Raw genomic sequence first — 21,874 nt, 5'->3', positions numbered from 1 at the left:
TCATTTTAGCAATGGTGTACAATGTGTGCGTTCTCTAGATTGAGAAGTTTGGAGACCCCAATGGCATAGTGCAGTTCACAGAACAGGACCTGAAAGAGCGCATTTACAGTGAACCTTCTGACAGCGAAGGACCACTCAAAATATCCCTCCTTATTACACGCAGAGAGGGCGTCATGGGCAACATCACGGTAGGAAAACAACCACTTATTCAATATTTAGTATTCTGTTCAAAAGTTTGGGGTCAGTTAGGCTGTAAGATTTTATTTAATTTTTTTATAAAAGTAATAAATTACATTTTAAAATAGTTATGTTAAATTGTAATATTTCACAGTATTACTGTTTTAATGCATTTTTGAGCAAATAAATGCAGTTTTGGTGAGAATGAAAGACTTTCAACTAAAAAAAAAATCTTTAAACTCAAACTTGTAGTATGTACATATTTTGTGTGTTTTATGTGCTAAAATTGTACAAATCGACTCAAGCCCAGTATCACCCTGTAGCCCACATTCAGCCATATCACCCTGTAGCCCAAGACTGGTTGCCCACTGAAGCTAAGCAGGGTTGAGCCTGGTCAGTGCCTGGATGGGAGACCTCCTGGGAAAACTAGGTTGCTGTTGGAAGAGGTGTTAGTGAGGTCAGCAGGGGGTGCTCACCCTGTGGTCTGTGTGGGTCTTAACACCCCAGTATAGTGACGGGGACACTATACTGTAAAAAAGCACCGTCCTTCGGATGAGACGTTAAACGGAGGTCCTGACTCTGTGGTCATTAAAAAATCCCAGGATGCCTTTCGAGAAATTTGCCCATGAGCCTCTGACTATCCTGGCCTCCTAATCATCCCCATACACTGATTGGCTTCATCACTCTGTCTCCTCTCCACCAGTAAGCTGGTGTGTGGTGGGCGTTCTGGCGCAATATGGTTCCTGTCGCATCATCCAGGTGGATGCTGCACATTGGTAGTGGTTGAGGAGATTCCCTCCTTTTATGTAAAGCGCTTTGAGTAGCCAGAAAAGCACTATATAAAAGTAACAAATTATTATTATTATTATTATTATTATTATTAATTGTTTTTGTCCCCCAGGTTTTCTGGGAAATCATCAGTGATGCAGACACGTCAGGAGACTTCGCTGCCTTGCAGGGTTCTGTCACCATCCTGGCAGGTCAGCGTGTGGCAGAGATAGTCCTCACCCTGCTCCCTGACTCTGTGCCTGAGTTGGAGGAGACATACATCCTCCGTCTAATCTCTGTGGAGGGCGGCGCAGAGTTGGATACAAACCGCAGCAGTACCCGTTTGAAGATCCGGGCCAATGACGAACCCCACGGGGTGTTTGTCCTTTATTCTCAAAACCAGTCAGTGGTTGTTAACGTGGCGAACCGAAGTAGACACCTCATTATCAGTGTGAACAGGCTGGCAGGGGAGTTTGGCAATGCCAGTGTGGGATACAGAATCAAATTTCCCACCCCTGGGCAGAATTTTACAGAGGACACGATCACTGGGAACATACTGGTGAAGGACAGAGAACGTGAGGCCAGCGTTAGAGTGCCATTTAGTAACCAGGTGTGTGATTTATTGTATTTTGAATTAAATATGTGTCTGTAAGAAGCTAGTTAACCTTATTAAGGCCCGTATTGATATTTTGCATGTGTCCACTACAGGTGTTCTTTGCGACAGGCTTTAACTTCAGTGTTGAGTTGACGGATGTGACTCTGATTGGACCCCTGCTTAGTTCCCCTCCCAGAATTCAGCTGGAAGCAAAGCTGGCCGTCGTTTCTGTTCCTGAAGTGGCAGCTAATGCTGAGGTCATATCGCATTAAACACCATATCATCACCATATAGCACACAATTAATAGATTAGTACTGGTTAGGCCAATGTAGTCTTGTCTGAAAATATTACAAAAGTTGTAGTTGCATCAGTATTTATGGTAACACTTTACAATAAGATTCATTAGTTAACAACATTAGTAAACATGAACTGAGATCGAACAATACTTCTACAGCATTTATTAATCTTAGTTAATGTTAATTTCAGCATTTACTAATGGTCAACTGTATTTTCATTAACTAACTTCATCAAAGATTAATAAATAGTGTAATAAATGCATTGTTCATGTTAGTTAATACATTAACTAATGTTAACAAATGACACCTTATTGTAAAGTGTTACTGTATTTATTTAATTATTTTTATATTATATTTATTTTTACATTTTATTTAAAAAAATGCTTGAAGTGTTGAATGAGTGTTAATCATTCTCACAAAAAAATTAAACTTATGTTATGCTTATGTCACAGTCTTTTAGTTAGTATTTATTCATTTATTTAGACAATTGTATTGGCTAAAGTGTCAAATGGGTATTGTGGAATCTCACAAAATATGGTCACTTTGCACTACAAAAATCAAAAGACAATATAAAACTGTATGAGTTTCTCTCTTATGTTTAACATAAAAGATGTTCTTGATTATCTTCAAGATATTTTGAAGAATGCTAGTTATCAAACAGTTCGACTTCCATAATATTTCTTAATATTTACTTCATTGGGGACCAACAACTGTTTGGCTTTTCAAAATTCTTCAAAATACTACTCAAAATTCTTCTTTTGTGTTCATCATAAGAAAGAAACTTATATGGGTTCTTTTAAAATTATTTCTCATGGTACTATAGGTTGGATTTGCCTCTTTGGCCCTGCGTGTCTCAGATATAGAGAGTGGCCAGTGTGAGGCGCTAGTGACACGGACAGGCCTATATGGAAACGTAACTGTCCGATGGAGCTCTGGGTTTCCTCCTGGCCAAACTCCACCAGGCTACCAACCAGGAGACATCTCTCCAAGATCAGGTTAGAGAGAAATAACTCAATGTGTGAGAAAAATCCATAAATGATAAACTGACTCAATATTAGTCTGAATTTTCTTTTTCTCTTGATCTAAAGGTACGATAATGCTTGCCCACGGTCAGAGGAGTGAGGTGATCTCTCTCAGTGCTGTTAATAACATGTCAGTTGTCACAGCACATGCTGTTTACCTGACCTCTGTAGAGTCAGAGTCACCTGGTGGAGCCCGTCTCAGGTAACCCTGTCCTTTTCAAAAACAAAATCCCCTTTCTCATTTACATATCTATATGCTTTGATGTATGTGTTGTATGTGCAGGACTGGTTACAGAGCAGCTGAGGTGGAGCCATTAGGATTATATCAGTTTCATCCTGATTCTCGACAGCTGGTCATTGAGGAGGACGTGCAGACCATCACACTCTACGTCCAGCGCCTCTATGGCTTTCGCAGCAACCGTTCCAGCATCTCCTATAAGACGTGGCCTGGTACTGCCCAACCTGACAAGGACTTTGCATCGGTAGCAGATGGGCAGCTTCTGTTTGATTCCCGCCAAACATCTGCTGCCATTCACCTGTCTATTTTTGACGATTCCCTAACTGAACCAGACGAAGATTTTTACGTGAACTTAACCAGCGTGCATGTTCTCAGTGCCAGTTTGCCTTCAATCGAAGCTCAGCCTCGCATTGTGTCTCAAAATAGCGTCGCTACAATTACCATCCGTGCTAACGATGTGGTTAGTGGATTTTTAAGTATAGGGCCAGCAATAATACAGATTTCTGAAGACAGTCAGGAGGGTGCGCCCCAACAGAAGCTTGCCTTAAGAGTACGCAGGTCAGCAGGGCTCACAGGAGTGGTGAGTGCCAAAATCAGAGCCTATGCAGGACTCAGAACCCCAGAGGTGGATGCAGCCCAGTTTCATCAGGAGCATAATGGCACATGGGCCCTGGAAGGAGAAGACTTTGCCTTGGAGACCCAAACTGTCACGTTGTTGGAGGGACGGAATGAGGTGGAGGTCAGTGTCCTCATTCTGAATGATCAGGAGCCGGAGGGGCAGGAGGCGTTCTTTATCTACCTCAGCGAAGCAGAAGGTGGAGCACAGATTGTCAGCATGCCAGATGAACTGGGATTCACTTCATTTGCCAAAATCATTATTCTGGGTGAGAATCTTACAGTGCTCAACAATAAGGATCAAATTCAGAATCGATCTGTCTGTGTGTAAATATATATCCAATTAAATTAAATTGATTATTTTCTAAAAATAAATAAATAGATACAATTTTAATCATATGTTTTCTAAAAGTTGAAAACATATGTGCTGCCTAACATTTTTGTGGGAATTGTGATGCGTTTATTTTTTCAGGGTTTTTTTGATGAATAGAATGATCAAAAGAACAACATTTTTTGAAACAAATCTTTTGTTACATTGTAAATGTCTTTATTGTCGCTTTTGATCTATTTTATGCATCCTTGTAGGGGTGAGTGATATAGTAGACATGACTATAGTAGACATGGTAGAAATTTGTCAGCCGGTAGAGATTTTGGAGTATCGTCTCTATCGTGGTTGCATGCTCATGTGATGTTGCTGTGCTATGTGGTCACGAAAACGTATCGTTTGCAAATGTTTTTAAGCATTGTGGTTTAACAAGAAGTGATTTTAAGCCATTGAAATGCAATCAGCAGCGAAAGAGAACTCATTTCACTATATGTGTGGACTTTCTGAGAAACTGTTTATGCTGTCAGAGAGACATGCACATGTGAAGACTGTTAAATACACAAACTTATGTGTCAAAATACCTGTCTTTGGAAATATCTTCATAAACACGGTAATTTAGGTCTTTAAGTGAAAGCAAACAGCTGAGAAAGAAAACACGTGTAACAGTACATTAGATCCGGGCGGATCTCAGTGATGGCTAAATCACTTTTGTAACTTTAATAAGAAGAAATATATTTAATTTACACACATGCATTGTTTTTGTACATTTGATCATTTTATACAATGTATGTAGCATTTCTTATTTTTTTGTTTTGTAATATTTTTATTTTTTTTCTGTCCTATTGCTTGTGATTAGTTTCTTATTTAATCCTAAGTTTTTTTAATTTAGGCTAGTATTAGTTTGTTTTTTTTGTGATATTGACACTGGTGACAAGCGTTATTAAATTTATATGGTATCAAAAATTCATAAAGATCAAAAATCATAAGGACCTTATTTAAAGCAAAAATATTTATATTGTGATATATATCGTTACCGTGAAATAAAATGACTCGTATTGTGGTATAAGATTTTGGTCATATCACCAAACCCTTGCTGAAAAATGTATTAATTTCTTGAAGGAAAAGAAAAGAAAAAACTTACTGACTCCAAACTTATAACTGACAGTGTATATTTTGCTCAGCTACTAATGTTTCTCTGTGACAGGGAGTGATCTTCAGAACGGTATAGTTGGCTTCAGTTTGAGTTCTCAGTCCGGTCAGATCCTGGATGAGGACTCAGAGAACAGGACAGCGACACTCTTTCTGGAAAGACAGGAAAACAGGTATAATACAGTACATGCTTAAGATGATGTTGTGCTTTCACTACTGCAAATTAGTACTCAGTTTTATATATGCATGCTAAAAAACAGTTTTTCCACATTTCCAGAGCATTTGAAGATGTGCTGGTGTTTTGGCGGGTCACGTTTAGTGCTACAGTTCACTCAGTGGTCAGTCATGGGATGAATCTGACCAGAGAGCTGCAGCAGACTTCAGGCACATCTATCTGCAGGAAAGGAGAAGTAATCTGTGTCCTCAGATTAGAGGTCCGGCCAGACAAGGTGTATTTAAATCATAATTTACTTTTTAAAACATATTTTAGAAGTGTCTCTTACCAAACAATTGCATCACATTTTTCAGAAGGTTTTGCATTTCTTTGCTTTATTTTTTTGCATTGTGGTTTGTTTGATTTATTTTGTTTTTTGTTTCTTTTTTCAGCAGGTTTTGTTTTGCTCCTATTTTTCTGTGCTTTCGGTTGTTGGTTTTGTTTTGGGCACTTTATTTTCCTATATATTCTCATTTTTGTTTCTTTTTAATCTCATTCAATACTTTCTGTCTGTTTTGATCATGCTTGTTTTTATGTAGTGCTTATGAGGAATCCACTTTTATAGCTTATCTGATCATCTCACTCATTGTATTTTGGTCTGTGTACTGCAGGACCCAGAGTATGAGGTGTGGTTCCTGGTGGAGGTCTATAAAGTGGGCGATGGTGCCACCATAAACCAGACTGCCCGTTTTGCCAACGTCACCATGCTGGAGAGTGATGACCCTCGGGGGCTGGTGTATTTCGCCCAGGGCTCCAGACTACCCGTGGTCACCCTCAAAGCCACAAGCATCAGTCTTCAGGTCTACAGGGATGCCAGTACAGCATCAACTATCTCTGTGAAGTACCGCATGCAGGTGAGATTCATTTGGAAAAGGAAGCATCTCCCAAGATAACAAGAGGCATTCAATAAGCACAATAATATACCGGATTTAGAATCAAGGAGGCATAAGGAATACATATACAGTAGAAACTCAGCAAACTCACAAATAACATATGCTTTATTGCTTAGTTCATTGCTGACAATTCAGTTATTCTTATTAATTGCCCATTGGCTGTAATCAAAGAGCAGCTTCATGTCCATCTACCCTTACCCAGCCTATACCCCTCTCTGACCCCATTACATAATGTGACCTCATTAGTGATTAGAGGACTGAGATGATGTCAAATTCAGCTAAGATGATGAATGCAGAGAAGATAAGAGCTATGAACAATTAGGCCGAGTTCCCAGCAGATACTTCAAAGGCAATATATATGGTTGCACAGTGGAACTAGAAAAGTAGGATTTGACATGTCGAATGTGGTTTAACGCCCAAAATACATCAGTCTGTTGGAATGTTTTCTCATGCTTTTTTTTTTTTTTTGTCCCTCTGGCTCACCCTTTCCTTTCCTTAATTTTATTTTTCAGTTTTCCTTGGCTACTGTTTTACTTTTAGACGCAATGAAATACTTTTCATTTCTGGTATGTTACATACTTCAAAGGAAAAAACATGTATCATCTCTATGCAAGTTTTTAAAATATCTGAATTTGAACGTTTTAACTGTCCACCTCCATCAACCTCTGGTTGTGTGTTCAGTAACTGTAAACGTTGTCAGAAATTGATTTTCGGTGTAAATACCAGACTATTAACTGTGTTTTGTGTCATCTGCTCTCACAGGAGCTTCAGAAAGCAGAGTCTATTGGACCCACTCTGATCTGGCCTGCTGTTGCAGGGCAGGACTTTGTCCTGGCAGAGGGCACCCTGACTTTTGATATTGGACAGAGAAGTGCTGGGCTGGATGTGGCCTTCACTCCAAACATTGGTTCTTCCAACCCAACACCCAAACGTTTCCGCGTGGCTCTCTCTGATGCCACTGGTGGTGCACGGGTTCACCCAGAATTCGGGCTGGCTAACATCACCCTGGTTTCGGACTCGGAGGCTCAGGCAGTATGGGCCCTGCTGGACCAGTTACATCAGCCTCTGGATGAGACCATCATCAATCGGGTCCTTCAAGGGCTTATCAATAAAGTTAGTAAGGACATCACTCCAGAGCAGCTAACTGCAGTGTTAGATGCACTAAGCAAGGTAAGCAAATGAGGAAAGTGTGTGTGTTTGACATAAACCTTAAGTACTGTCAACATTTAAAAAAATAAAGTATCCTAAAGTTAAATACTTTTGAGGATGATCTCAGAATGAGAGTTGGCTAAATAATGTCTTCATTCCATTTTAGGATTAAGTACTTTTAGCTAATAAAAATCATTAAAGCCATAAAATAAAAACGATATAAGCAAATAAGAAATCCCTGTTTAGATAGCAAGGTAAACATGTTGAAGGGTATAGGCCAAAGAGGTATAAAATTACTTTTTATTCCTCTAACACTCCTTTAACTCCAAACTTTGATTTGTAGACTACAGTTCAAAGGTTTGGGGTCAGTAAGATTTCTTAAGTAAGATAAGTACATTACGTTGATTTGAAGTGACAGTAAAAACATTTATAATGTTTTCAGCATTGCTAATAATGTGAAATGTTTCTCGAGGTCCAAGTCAGCATATTAGAATGATTTCTGAAGGATTATGTGACAATGAAGACTGGAGTAATGTTGAGGAGTAAGACAAAGACTAAAAGCAAGAGTGGAGAAAATAAATCTTTGCAATCACAGGAATAAATTACATTTGAAAACATATTAAAATAAAAAACACATTTTAGATTTTACTGGATTTTTGATCAAATAAATGCAGTTTGAACATTAGTGTATGTGTATTCAGTGAATGGTAAACAGGTTTATCTGTTTTTAGAGAGCTGAGAATTTATTTAAAGTTAGCCTGACCTTAAGCATTTTTTGAGTACAGTGATTCAGAAAATCCGGCTGGTCTACGTTTTGTTTATAAAACAATGAGGGGCCACATACTGGCCCCCAGAGATAAATAAAGACAGCTTTCCTTACAATGGTTGTGTTCCTTAAGTTCATAGAAATCTTTTATCTTGGGAGTACACTGCTTGTGTGTTCAGCCACAAGGCTCCACTGTGTTAAAAAAGTCTCTAGTCTTGGCAACAAAGCTTTAACTTTTCAGTTAATCTGTACCGTTTTATTGCTGGAAGCAGAGTAACACCCAGACAGCTTCACAATATTAGTACTACAATATAAGCAAATCAGGGTTTTGAGATTTAAACATTGGTTTGCTTTAAGTTCCCTTTTCACATTAAATAACTGAAAGTAAAATGTCACCGATTTGCTTAGTAGTGGTTCTTGTTAAGGCCAACATGACTACTGCTGCTAATACTTGCAATTTTTGTATTAAGGCAGCACCACACACATTTTCTAAATATCATACTAAAATTGATGCAGTAGTATTGTAATGGAGTTTTCAAACTTTTTCAAATAACCATCACTTCACAGATTCTGAAAGATGCTGAGCAGACTCCACTAAAAGACAGCAGCCGTGGCCTAACCTATGACCTCTTGTGCGCTATGGCGAACCCCAGCAGAGTGGACACTCGAGGTCTGAGCCAGCTGGCTGAGGTGGCAGAACGTTTTGCCTTCAGCCTGCTCACAGACATGGAGTGTGGTGCAGAAGGAAAGAGGTGAGATCATTATTTCATGTTTTTATTCTGTTTTGTTTTTACCTGAGCTCATTCTTATATGCATTGATTTTGTTTATACTCCAGAGGCACAACCATACTGGATACCTGCCCGTATTTCACCATAGCTGCTCACCACTGGTACCCCACTCAGATAAACGGCCACACATTTACAGGCAAAAACTCAGACACATTTACCCTGCCCGAGACCCTGCTGGAGGTACCAGCCCTTCCTGCAGGCAGCATGGCCCCGTCTGCTTGCCGTAAAGTGCACTTCACCGAGTACAATACTGAGCACTGGTTCCTCACCAACACAAAAGCCAGTGCATTAAATGACAAGGTGAAGGAGTGTTTCCCTGTATCCCTCAATACATCAGTTCTCAACACTGTATTGTTGTGTTTGTTGTAGACTGTTGTCACTGATGTGAATGTAGCTTTTGTCATGCAAGTGTCCAGCAGATGACACTGTTGAGTTGGAAAGTTTAAATTCTCTCCTTTTCTTTCTCCATGTGTGATTGTGACTTCTACATGTTATGTAGTGGCTTCACAAATCATGGATGCAGCTTCCTCTGAATAGGACATTTATAGTGATTATAATACATTTTATTTGCACTTGGAATTGAGAAACTGACTACTGTGTTTTTTATAGTTCTGAATAATCTGTGTGTTTGTGCAGGTTTTCTCAGTCAGTCTTCATGGCAGAGGCTCTAAGCCTCTCGCTGAGAGTCAAGAGGTTGTTTACCGTATACACACTCCTGACCGACGTGGAAAACCTCTCCAATCTCTGTGCCTACTGTGGAATCAGGCTGCTGAGAGGTAATTACAAGGCACACAAACATGCAGATACTTATAAAAAAGTGCTGCATGGCAAAATCATAGATGTTAGGAGCTTCTTTAGTATTTACTAACATACTACACACATTATATTCTACTACTCTTCATTCATACTAGGAAACACATTTGTGTTTACTTGCCTATTTACTAAAAAAAATACTCTTCCAAATGAACTTGACAGACCATCTGGTGGTAAAGCTTGTCCTTGTCCGTGTATTTCACACTCATTGGTGAGACAGTGTGTACAGTGGAGTTTTAGGGTCAGGGCTCGTGACCTGCCATGACGAAGTCTTTTAAGGCCTGTCTCACACATTCTTTAGGACGTGTGTGTGTGTATTTGACCAAGAAAGTTCAGTACGTTCTACAAGGTGTGTTCTTGGCCTGGTTGCCATTCTAAAGGACATTTCACAGCTTTTAGCCTAGAATATTAGCCATACAGTTTTATCCCTGAATTCCCTCCAGGTTTGGGTTGATGTAAAACAGATCCCTCTCAGAATTATGCTTTAGATAACAGATATTTTAAAATATATTTTTTCTCTTAGCTTTGGGACCTTTTTTTCTCAAATTCATAACCATTTATTATGCAATTGTGATTTATTTTAATGTAAATGACACCCTAGAGTGACAAAATGATTTCTTCAGCAAATTAATCTCAGTGCCAGCTTAATGGATGGAATTCAGAGTAATGAGAGATCATTTGGAATGAAAAATTGGTGTGTTGCATAAGTTTAATTTAGATGAACAGACAGTCAAGTCCAATTTAACAGCTTAACGTGTTTCTCCATTGGGTGACATTTGTTGTACTGAACTTAATCTTAAAATGTCCTGAAAGATTGTCGAACTACACGAACCAAATACTCATGTCATAACCTGAACCAACAACACACTGAACCTTCATATTCAGTAACAACATTTCCCTAAGTACTAGGAATAATTATGAATTAGAGATGCACAACAGATCTGTCCAATAACGGCACACAATAATGACAAATTTTAGTTTTAAATGTTTTATTTCAAATGTTTTTGGACAAATAGTATGAAATTACATACTTTAACCTTGCATCAAAAAGAGACATTTTGTTTAGTTTTAGTTTGACTTTTGTGCTCTTTTTTTTAGTTTAGTTTAGTTTGGTAAGGGTCGTAGTCGTAAGGGTCAATTTTATTGAACTTGAGATTTATACATCATCTGAAAGCTAAATAAATCAAAGCTTTCCATTGATGTATGGTTTGTTAGGATAGGACAATATTTGGCAGAGATACAACTTTTTGAAAATCTGAGATCTGAGGGTGCAAAAAAAAATCTAAATATTGAGAAAATTGCCTTTAAAGTTGTTCTTAGCAATGCATATTACTAATCAAAAATTAAGTTTTGATAAATTTGCAAAATATCTTAATGGAACATGATCTTTACTCAATATCCTAATGATTTTTGGCATAAAAGAAAAATTTATCATTTTGACCCATACAATGTATTGTTGTCTATTGCTACAAATATACCTGTGCGACTAATGACTGGTTTTGTGGTCCAAGGTCACTTTTTTTTTTTTTTGACATTATATGTGGCTTGTCATGATCATTTTGATATGATTTCTCCCGTCCAGCTGGCTATCTGATGGTCAGTTCTGTCGTGTGGTGGACGACAGTCAGAATTTTGTGGAGTGTGCCTGTACGCATCTGTCCGTCTACACAGCATATGCAGAGACAACAAGTTTGGTTTCATTCAACGAGGCCTTCTATGCTGCTGGCTTCATTTGTATCTCAGGTAACTCATTACAGTCTACATGATTGTGGGTGTAAAATCCCACCAAGAAATCATGCATTGCTTGTGTAATTAGAATTATGTACAATGTATATCTGTCTTTCACCCGCAGGGTTTGCCTTGGCCGTTGTGTCTCATGTGCTGTGCTCTAGATTCCTAATGTTTGCTGCCAAACTCTTCACACACATGATGGTGGCCTGCTTAGGGACTCAGGTAAGACCTAACATAACCAGTAATGTGGTCAGCCAGTTAAATTTCAATGGCAAACAGCCTGCCTATTCTAATTAATCAGCTAAACCAACACTAAATCTGCATGTAAATTCATGCTGGTTCAAGAAGGTCTAATTTTTCACCATAACTCCCATTGTTCCTATAATGTATAAATAAACGTATCCAGTGTGCATTACGTCAGTATCGTTCATTAACTGATAATGGGATGGAGAGTTTGAAATCTACTTATAATCTGTGATTGGGAATCAGTATCAGGATCTAGGACGCTGCTCCAAAGAAACGTGATACAGCTATGACGTCAACATGACGCTTTTTGCTGCGTAATATGGCCTAGTTTACCAGGAGGATGTTCGGCTTGCTGGTGAGCAAAGTAAAGGTACAGTGTGATGTTGCTGAGTCCCAGGAGTTGTGTTAAATTTAGTAAAAGCTGGAAGAAGATGTTTTGTGCGTACTTTAAATGACATGTCAAGGCGGTCGTGAAATGTATGATGCATTACAGTGCTTTATTCTGCCTATGCATCAGTGACATTGTACCGAAACCTGAATACACAAAGACGGTATCAGAAACTACTGCAAGAGACTCATCTGTTGAAAACAGAGATTTCAAGTAGATAACTCAGGTTCGGGTCAGTTTTGCGTGAATGGACAGGTGTCGAAGGTGTCTTTTTGCACGTATCTCTTTCAGACTAAGCATATTGGCAAACCCAAGAACTTCAGCAAGCTGTTAGATTCTAATGCACGCGGTTGTACCCGTTCAGATTCGGTGGGGGGGGGGCAGATAACATTTTCTGAGCAATGTGTCATTGCAGCTTGGGCGAACACATCCAAATGGGCTAGTGTGTTAAACCCTGACAACCGAACTATCCCTGTGCACCCATCCCTCTACAAAGAAGAGGGGGGTCATTTGGTCTGATACCTGTGGACCGGAGTGGGAATTTTCCACTGGTCCTGCTCAATTATAGAAAAAGAAGAAAACAAACATGGCTCTATTTAACAGGGCTCAGATAAACCCGGTCCCATTCTGTCATCCGTTAATTGTTTTGCTTTTCTTTACCTCGATGATGCTGAATGGAAAATTCCAATCTGGCCATCCCAAGAAGTTATGCGTCATACAGGTTCGGTACCAACAACAGCTGGGCTCATGTTTTGTCAAAGGATGATGAATGGTCATAAGATAAATATCCTCTAGACTTTTAGATTCCGGACTTTCCAGTTAGCACATGCAACACTAAGATGTCTGTGAAAGAGCGCATCATTTGGACATTAATGTGTGCTATTTAAAGCGTTATTTATATGCAAACATCTGACAAACATCTTTAAAAGAGTATTTAGAAATGCAAAAAAACATGTTGTTGGAAATATTTGAAACAAACACTTTAAAAAATACATCTTCCAGATGAAAACTGAAGAAATTTAAAGTGTCACTCACCCTTTTATTTCGTAACTTTATGACTTTTCGTCTTCTGTGGAACATGAAAGAATATTTCTATTCTATTCTATTCTCCATATACTGGAAGTCTGTGTCAACAATGTTGTTTGGTTCCCACTTTCCATTGTTCTTCAAAATATCTTTTAAATTAAATACAGAAAAAATGCTTCTGTTTTACATATTTCAAATTGAAAATAATTGCAAATTATATTGTCACCATAACAATTTGAGTAAGATAATAATTGAATTAATAATAATAATGTAATTTCCAAATTTAATTTATTTTATGAAATGTGAAATTATTGTACCAAAGGCACTGCATTGTTTTTTACTGTATTTCTTAGACATTTCAGTCTACTTTCTTTCTATAATTTTTATAATCACTGAATGACATTTGACTTCAGAATTCACCTTTAAAAGTTTTGATCTATGATGCATAAGAAAATGTATTGTTATCCCCTCTTAAAACATTTAATACATTCAGGCATATAGTTTTTTTTCTTCAATAGCCTCTCTCTTCTTGACTCATTATTTCAGGTGAGACAGGTCGACAACTCAAGACTGTAGTTAGTGGAAAATTACCCAGACCAGCTCACCTGGACCAAAATGTAAATGCAGATAGGGCTGTTCTTATGAGCAGCAGTAACACACATTTAGCGAGGGTAATCAGATAGCGAGCCGCAGCAATAAAAGTATTTTCAGGAAGGTGGCCTTTAGATTCATATGCATGCAGCTCATGTGTGAGATGTACACAAACACATATGGAGACGCTAACACACATGACCACCCATGCAGTGGAAGTACTGTCACACAAAGGCAACGTAGAAGATAGAATGAATGTAGTTTTCCATGTGAAATTAAATACCCATCCCCTTAATTATGTGCTGAACTGAATGTCCCAGAATAAAGTGATAGAGGGCAGGGTATCCCAAAATCAGTTACGCTCATTTCAGCTCAGCTCTGAGAATTGAGACTCACCAGTATCTTATTTATCCGAAGGTTAGAATATTAGGTTCACTTAACATACACGATTTCATGTGCAGCATGCAATCTCTTTCTAAAGCTCTTTCTCGCCAACTCTGTTTGTCTTTTGTGTGTCACTGGGATTTGAATGGGATTGCTAGTTTTACAGTACTGAGTGATGCAATGAAGTCTCAAATATATGACCAGTGTAAATTTTGTTTTCCACCTTTTCTCTGACTCTCTCAGAATAAACTAGCTGCCGACTTCCACGTAAAGGTATGAGGGGCCGTACAAGCCATAATTCATTCTGGTGCTCTCACACACATACATTCTCCTTTCACACACATACATTTCTAACTTTTTTTTTTGGTATCCATTACTTCCTGTTTAAGTAGGAAGTCACTCTCAGACCAGGAAAATGGGCCGATTCCCATACTCGTTGCCTATTTATTTATTTATTTTCATTTATTAAAGGTGCAATAGGAGATCTCGGAAAATGCTAACTTTAGCCTGATAGCACTGAAAGCGAATGTCCCACCCTCCCTGCAATCGTCGTCCAAAGCCACGCCCCCTGAACGCACATAAGCTCAAAGAGCAGAAAACGAGAGATAACATTAAATTACTACAATAGGCTACATAAGCGGTTCCCAGTTACAGTCCTCTCACCCTCCCTGCACATTTCATATCTTATCACGTCCGACGGTTGTTCTATTCGACCGTAAGTCATAAGTGCCCTGCAAAGTGGGCATCACCAGATATTCCACCATGATTCCAGTTCAAAGCGAGCGTACCATACAAAGGGCATTAAAGAGTGCGACACATGAATTTAAATAGTATTTATTTACAGAGGTATATTATGTCACACTTCACACTTCTCTAGTAAGTTTCATCTGTGTCTGAAGAGGCTGTGCAGCGTAAATCCGTGAATGACTGTTCCGAAGTGAAATAAACTTCAACGGATTTTCCCTGCTCAGGGAGTAGGGAGCAATGAACACTGTGTTGGGAGCATGTCAATCGGAACACAGTTCATGCACGGTAGCTCTCTTCTAACGAGCTGGTTATGTGAATCGGGTGTGTTAACTAAGAGAGACATGCAAAAGGACTGGAATTGGGAACCGCTTGGCTACATCAAGTGTCACCAGTGAGAAAACTTTATAGCACAGTTAGTAAAAGTACTAAAATACCAGGAAGGAAGATCGGGTTGTTGATGTTTCCCTGCTATTCTAGCTGTCTGCACAGCGTACGTGAACGCGCCGATGACGAATCCTGTCTGCGCGAACAGGTTGCACAGAGGTATGAAAATACATATGTTGACAGGCAGGTAGGAAAGCCAATTAAAACGCTCAGACCAAGTGTTTTGATTGGACGAACATTTCTTGGGCCAACACCTTCCACAGAATATATAAATACAGATAAGTACATTTAGACCACTTCACTTAATGATTGCTATCAGGATGTGAAGAGACTTTCAACCAGCATAACAAAAAATGTTTCTGAAGACAATCGCCTATTGCACTTTAATTGTTTATTTTGCTCTGTTACTGGTCAAATTAATCTTAAGCAAACAAACAAAAATATCTGCAACATGAAGCAACTGCACAAAACTAAAACTTCTTTATTATTAGTGTTTTATTACCTTAATTATATGTATGTTTGCACTATGTCTGTACTTTCTGTACTGAAGCTCCTGACACCATGACGAATTCCTTGTGTGTGTGTGTGTGTGTGTGTGTGTATGTGTAAACACACTTGACAAAGCTCTTTCTGATTCTGATCAAATTCAGACCAATTCACTTTATGACAGCAGGTGGCGCTTATAGAACAGCATTAGCAATATAGCGTTTCCACTGCTGTAAACAGCTCTGCGCTTATAAATACTCATTTAATACTGTATGTATTTTACAGAGGTAAGAGGAAAAGAAAATGCCATCAAAACTTTTCTGAAGACAGTACTCCTCAGAAATACATTCATAACCCCCATCCCAATTCAATATTTATGGTTTTCTTCCATTTCGAGCATCTCAAACAATTAATTTGTTCTCTGGTACAGTATTTTATCTGCTTGCACGACTATTCTCTCCTCTTCGTGTCTGTTTTCAGTGCATCTTTGTAATATCATGATGATCACTACGTTTGTGTTACCGAATGGTGTCCTGTCAGGAATAACTTTCCGGCACTGTATATGGACCATTTTTTATTTCTGTCACACGGTGTCTACACCGGACGCGCCGTGCTGCAACAGTCTAGTAGTCTGCACTGGGCGCGACAAAGCGACTATTGCAAATAATTTGAACTTTGTGTCAGTATGTCATGAATAGAACAATGCATCAGTTTTATTGTCGGGAATTTATCATGTTGTGCCGCATCCCATGTAGACAGCAACATTATAATAGGTTCTATATTGTATCATGCCGGGCCGCTTGCGTCCGGTGTAGTAGACACGTGTCAGTTTAAATGCCGGAGATGCCGTGTTGCCAGATATTGCTACGAAAATAACAAAACTATCTAAAAATAAATAAACCGCAATGAGTCCAAATCTTGCGTAATGGAAATAATATAACAATATCGCTGACCCTAATCTGATTCTGCCACCTCCCACTTTATTCACTTCCTAAATTGTCACATAGTGGAAAAAATCCATAGACGCTTATAGTAAGTGTCTCTGGCAACACGGCTGAGGCTGCGCCTACCTTTCTTCCGTTTCCATCATACTCCTGTTTCCACTATACTCTCTCACACATACATATATTCTTATCTTACGTATACATATTTTCTTTAGACATACATGCATTTTCTTCTTACTTTTATTTTTTATAATATTAAATGTATACTTTGAATACATTTGCATAAGAGTAAGTGTGTGAGAATAGAAATTTATGTATGTGAAAAGAGAATATAAGTGCGTGTGAGAGTAGAAATGTATGTGTGTGAAAGGAGAATGTATCTGTGTGAGAGCACCAGAATGAATTATGGCTTGTACGGCCGCTCATATAAAGGCCTTCTTTGCTTGTACAATAAAACAGTTTTCTGGTTGTACGCACATAATGATAAATCACAGCTCAAAAGAAATTGTTATTGTGATATTCTGGATGTTTATTTCTTCAAAAGGAACATACATTTTTCCTTTTGACATTTGTTGTGATCACATTTGTTTGGAGATGGAAAAAGTCGAGTGTGTCATGAGTTGCGTATGTTATGAGACCGCACTAGAGATAATTGTTGGTGATGCATTAAAATTCCTGGGAAGTCTTTTCAGAGCAATTTGATATGGTGGACAAAATGATTATGACTCATGACATTTTGTTCTTGAGTAGTATTATTTCAGTGACTATGATGACGTAGTGTTTTATTGATTTATTGGCTGAAGTATAGTTTTATCCACAGTATCCACCTTCTCAACTAAAAATTTAAAAATGGGGAAAATATTTAGTGTATTCTACTGTTGTGTTATAAGTGCCTCGACATGTTATATTTGCTGTATTTTTGAAAGATTTCTTTTAAGATTAGGTTTAAAACACAGGACTTCAGGAAATGTTCAAATGCTTATTAAATACACTAACATTCAAAAGTTTGGGGATGGTACGAAGTGTCTCACAAAGGCTGCATTTATTTGGGGGAAAAAAAATTAGCAGCCATTATTTCAGTCTTCAGTATTACACGATCCTTCAGAAATCATTCAGAATTAAACATGCTGATCTGATTCTCAAGATGCTTATTCAAAGTTGAAAACAGTTGTGCTGGTTAATAATTTTGTAGAAAATGTGATACATTTTTTTTCGATTATTCAATGAATATGTATTTGAAACAGACATATTTTGTAACTTTAGAAATGTCTTTACTGTCATTTTTTTAAAATAAGTTTGTGACTTTTTCTTTTGACAAAATAAAAATCTTACTGACCCCAAGCTTTTGACCAGTAGTAGTGTATGAGCTGAACGCTTTGATTATCAATTCCATCTGTGTGTTTAATCATCATGGGGCTGGGAATGGAAACTGGATGTGAATAATAATAAGCCCCTTAATGAATACAGCGAGTTTTGGTAATGTTTTAAGTCTTCAAGAGTTTTCTTTCAGCTGGTCGTGGGAGCTGCATTTGAGACCGGGAATGTCCATTCAGAGTAAATCAATAAGCAGGAAAGTGACTCTCATGGTCTGACTGACGTCAAAAAGTCTGGGAGAGCACAACAATGCCTGTGAGAAAGTCGAGCTAAAGGAAGCAAATTTCTGGACCTCTCAAAACTCCCCTCTGCCCTCTTCCTGTAGTGTTTTAGGTGTGTGTGTTTGCTACTTATTACAAACACTGAAATACACACAGAATTATAAATACACACACACATACTTGCCCTGCTTAGTGAATCTAAACAGTTTGATGCTCCCACGGTGCGAACAGATTACAAAAGAAGGCAAAAGGAGGTGTTCAAGAGGCTAGAGTTCTCCCCCTCTAATTAAATTGTACCCATGTCTGTTTATTCGAATGACAAGGAAGGACATGCTTATTCAGACCAACAGTGCTCCTTTCACAAAGTCTGCCTCAAACTGGATTGAGGTCTATACGCTGACTCGAGGAGAACATGGCAAATTTGGATGCGTGCAGCGTAGCATTTAATTTACTAAGGGTCAAGTCCTCTTTCTGCAGAGACACATGACTGCTGGGTAATTACTATTGAACTTTGGTGCATATTATCACATCCTATGCCATTTGTGTTATGGATATGAATGAAACTTCAAATATGAAATGTCATCTTTTCTACACAATCAGGCTCACAGCGTTTACCTGTGCAATTATAAAACTGGTGAAAAATCACATCCAAGGGCCCAATGTCACGGAGACTTGGGGAAAATAAGAACACCCTGGCAACCTAATAGTAACATGCTTAAAACCACTCTAAAAAGTAGGGGTGTGTGATAATGACAAATAATTATATATTGATATTTTCTGGAATTTTAATAACTGTAATTAGACAATATTTTTCTGATCGTATTATTGTGTTGGTATTTTGGCAGGTTTAGGACCACCGTGGACAACTGATTCCCAAAATAATTAAAAAACTAGTATATACAGTCAGGTCCATAAATATTGGGACATCGACACAATTCTAACATTTTTGGCTCTATACACCACCACAATGGATTTCAAATGAAACGAACAAGATGTGCTTTAACTGCAGACTGTCAGCTTTAATTTGAGGGTATTTACATCCAAATCAGGTGAATGGTGTAGGAATTACAACAGTTTGCATATGTGCCTCCCACTTGTTAAGGGACCAAAAGTAATGGGACAGAATAATAATCATAAATCAAACTTTCACTTTTTAATTCTTGGTTGCAAATCCTTTGCAGTCAATTACAGCCTGAAGTCTGGAACGCATAGATATCGCCAGACGCTGGGTTTCATCCCTGGTGATGCTCTGCCAGGCCTCTACTGCAACCGTCTTCAGTTTGTTCTTGGGGCATTTTCCCTCCAGTTTTGTCTTCAGCAAGTGAAATGCATGCTCAATCGGATTCAGGTCTGGTGATTGACTTGTCCATTGCATAACAGTCCACTTCTTTCCCTTCAAAAACTCTTTGGTTGCTTTTGCAGTATGCTTTGGGTCATTGTCCATCTGCACTGTGAAGCGCCGTCCAGTGAGTTCTGAAGCATTTGGCTGAATATGAGCAGATAATATTGCCCGAAACACTTCAGAATTCATCCTGCTGCTTTTGTCAGCAGAGAGAAATACAAGAGAACCAGTTCCACTGGCATACATGCCCACGCCATGACATGCTTCACTGATGAGGTGGTATGCTTAGGATCATGAGCAGTTCCTTTCCTTCTCCATACTCTTCTCTTCCCATCACTCTGGTACAAGTTGATCTTGGTCTCATCTGTCCATAGGATGTTGTTCCAGAACTGTGAAGGCTTTTTTAGATGTCGTTTGGCAAACTAATCTGGCCTTCCTGTTTTTGAAGCTCACCAATGGTTTACATCTTGTGGTGAACCCTCTGTATTCACTCTGGTTAAGTCTTCTCTTGATTGTTGACTTTGACACACATACACCTACCTCCTGGAGAGTGTTCTTGATCTGGCTGTTGTGAAGGGTGTTTTCTTCACCAGGGAAAGAATTCTTCGGTCATCCATCACAGTTGTTTTCCGTGGTCTTCCGGGTCTTTTGGTGTTGCTGAGCTCACCGGTGCGTTCCTTTTTTTTAAAGAATGTTCCAAACAGTTGTTTTGGCCACGCCTAATGTTTTTGCTATCTCTCTGATGGGTTTGTTGTTTTTTCAGCCTAATGATGGCTTGCTTCACTGATAGTGACATCTTGACAGTTGACAGCAACAGATTCCAAATGCAAATAGCACACTTGAAATTAACTCTGGACCTTTTATCTACTCATTGTAATTGGGATAATGGGGGAATAACACACACCTGGCCATGGAACAGCTGAGAAGCCAATTGTCCCATTACTTTTGGTCCCTTAACAAGTGGGAGGCACATATGCAAACTGTTGTAATTCCTACACCATTCACCTGATTTGATTCACCTGGTTCATTTCATTTGAAATCCATTGTGGTGGTGTATAGAGCCAAAAATCTTAGAATTGTGTCGATGTCCCAATATTTATGGACCTGACTGTATATATATATATATATACATATATATATATAAACATAAAATTGGCAGTAGTTGGCAGCAAATCACTGCATGATTGAGTCATTGCGTCACTGATTCACTCAACGGATTCGTTCATGCGGCTGCTTGATTCTGTAAACACTATCATGTTGCTCAGAGACGCAAATCAGACATTGTTTAAAAGTATTTTCTAGAGCTGCCCTCAACTAAGTATTTTTTTCCTGATCAACTAATAGTTCTTCATTTTAAGCGATTAGTCGACTAATCGCACATATATATTAATAAACCATATAATTAATAATAATGAGCATTTAATTGCCTATAGCCTATCATCGCTCAAGCGTTGTTGGCTTGCTTCACTGATAGTGACATCTTGACAGTTGACAGCAACAGATTCCAGAGTTGTCGTACTACGTATGTATATGTATGTGACAAATAAAATTTGAATTTGAAGCGCGCGCACAAAGCTTGCCACAGCGCACCGCAGAAGTAATGGTTATGAATGCTTCTAGGAAAAAAACTGCAAGAAGACTGGCTTAACATTATAATACTTTATTGATAAACTAGTGTGTTCTGTATTTCTGGCTGCAGTGATGAAGCCGATGACACTGACTCATCTCCACGGTGGACATGCACGTTTCATATGGATTACATAAACTGAAAATATTTGTTTTCCATTGGAATTGGTTAATTTAAAAGTAGACATTTCGATTTCTAAAGTTTTTTGCTTTCATTATTTTATAAAAGCACAATGTTTTGTTACAGACCTTTTACAGATTCGAAAGATGTATTACTCTTATCTGTGACAGAATTTTAAAGATCACACCAACTGTCATGCAGTGAGCTCACAATTCAGCTCACTCCGGGTGAACCGGAAGTTGCTGCTGACTTTATTTCAGTGTAGTGACGTGTTTCAAGCTGAAACTGAATAGAGGCGGGGTTTTATTTTAGTGCTCCTCCTCTCTGTCTCTCACTCATAGCAACCTAATGGTTGGAGGGGTGTGTTTACGGATATTCTGCCCAAGCTGTCAAATTGATTAAAGATTACCAAGACAAACTATTTTTTTCAGCGGATTAACTTGCGCTGATTAA

The 21,874-nt window shown here is 38.6% G+C and overlaps 1 protein-coding gene across 1 annotated transcript in view; it reads left to right on the top strand.

Moving 5' to 3' along the window:
- The window catches only part of LOC306869414 (adhesion G-protein coupled receptor V1-like), a gene marked incomplete at its 5' end in the record, with an annotated part of 125,195 nt that overhangs the window by 57,993 nt on the left and 45,328 nt on the right, over positions 1 to 21,874 (top strand). The window contains 15 exons of the mRNA XM_079416182.1: positions 39 to 188; positions 1,079 to 1,555; positions 1,654 to 1,797; positions 2,661 to 2,832; positions 2,926 to 3,061; positions 3,143 to 3,981; positions 5,242 to 5,359; positions 5,464 to 5,635; positions 6,012 to 6,254; positions 7,056 to 7,463; positions 8,776 to 8,960; positions 9,045 to 9,297; positions 9,634 to 9,773; positions 11,393 to 11,553; positions 11,663 to 11,763. Of these exons, the coding sequence (XP_079272308.1) occupies positions 39 to 188; positions 1,079 to 1,555; positions 1,654 to 1,797; positions 2,661 to 2,832; positions 2,926 to 3,061; positions 3,143 to 3,981; positions 5,242 to 5,359; positions 5,464 to 5,635; positions 6,012 to 6,254; positions 7,056 to 7,463; positions 8,776 to 8,960; positions 9,045 to 9,297; positions 9,634 to 9,773; positions 11,393 to 11,553; positions 11,663 to 11,763 (3,699 nt within the window). The remainder of the gene's footprint in view (positions 1 to 38; positions 189 to 1,078; positions 1,556 to 1,653; positions 1,798 to 2,660; positions 2,833 to 2,925; positions 3,062 to 3,142; positions 3,982 to 5,241; positions 5,360 to 5,463; positions 5,636 to 6,011; positions 6,255 to 7,055; positions 7,464 to 8,775; positions 8,961 to 9,044; positions 9,298 to 9,633; positions 9,774 to 11,392; positions 11,554 to 11,662; positions 11,764 to 21,874) is intronic.

Source organism: Barbus barbus (genome assembly GCF_936440315.1).
Source record: "Barbus barbus genome assembly, chromosome: 5".
NCBI classification, from domain to species: Eukaryota; Metazoa; Chordata; class Actinopteri; order Cypriniformes; family Cyprinidae; genus Barbus; species Barbus barbus.
This window is presented reverse-complemented; position numbering and strand designations above follow the sequence as displayed.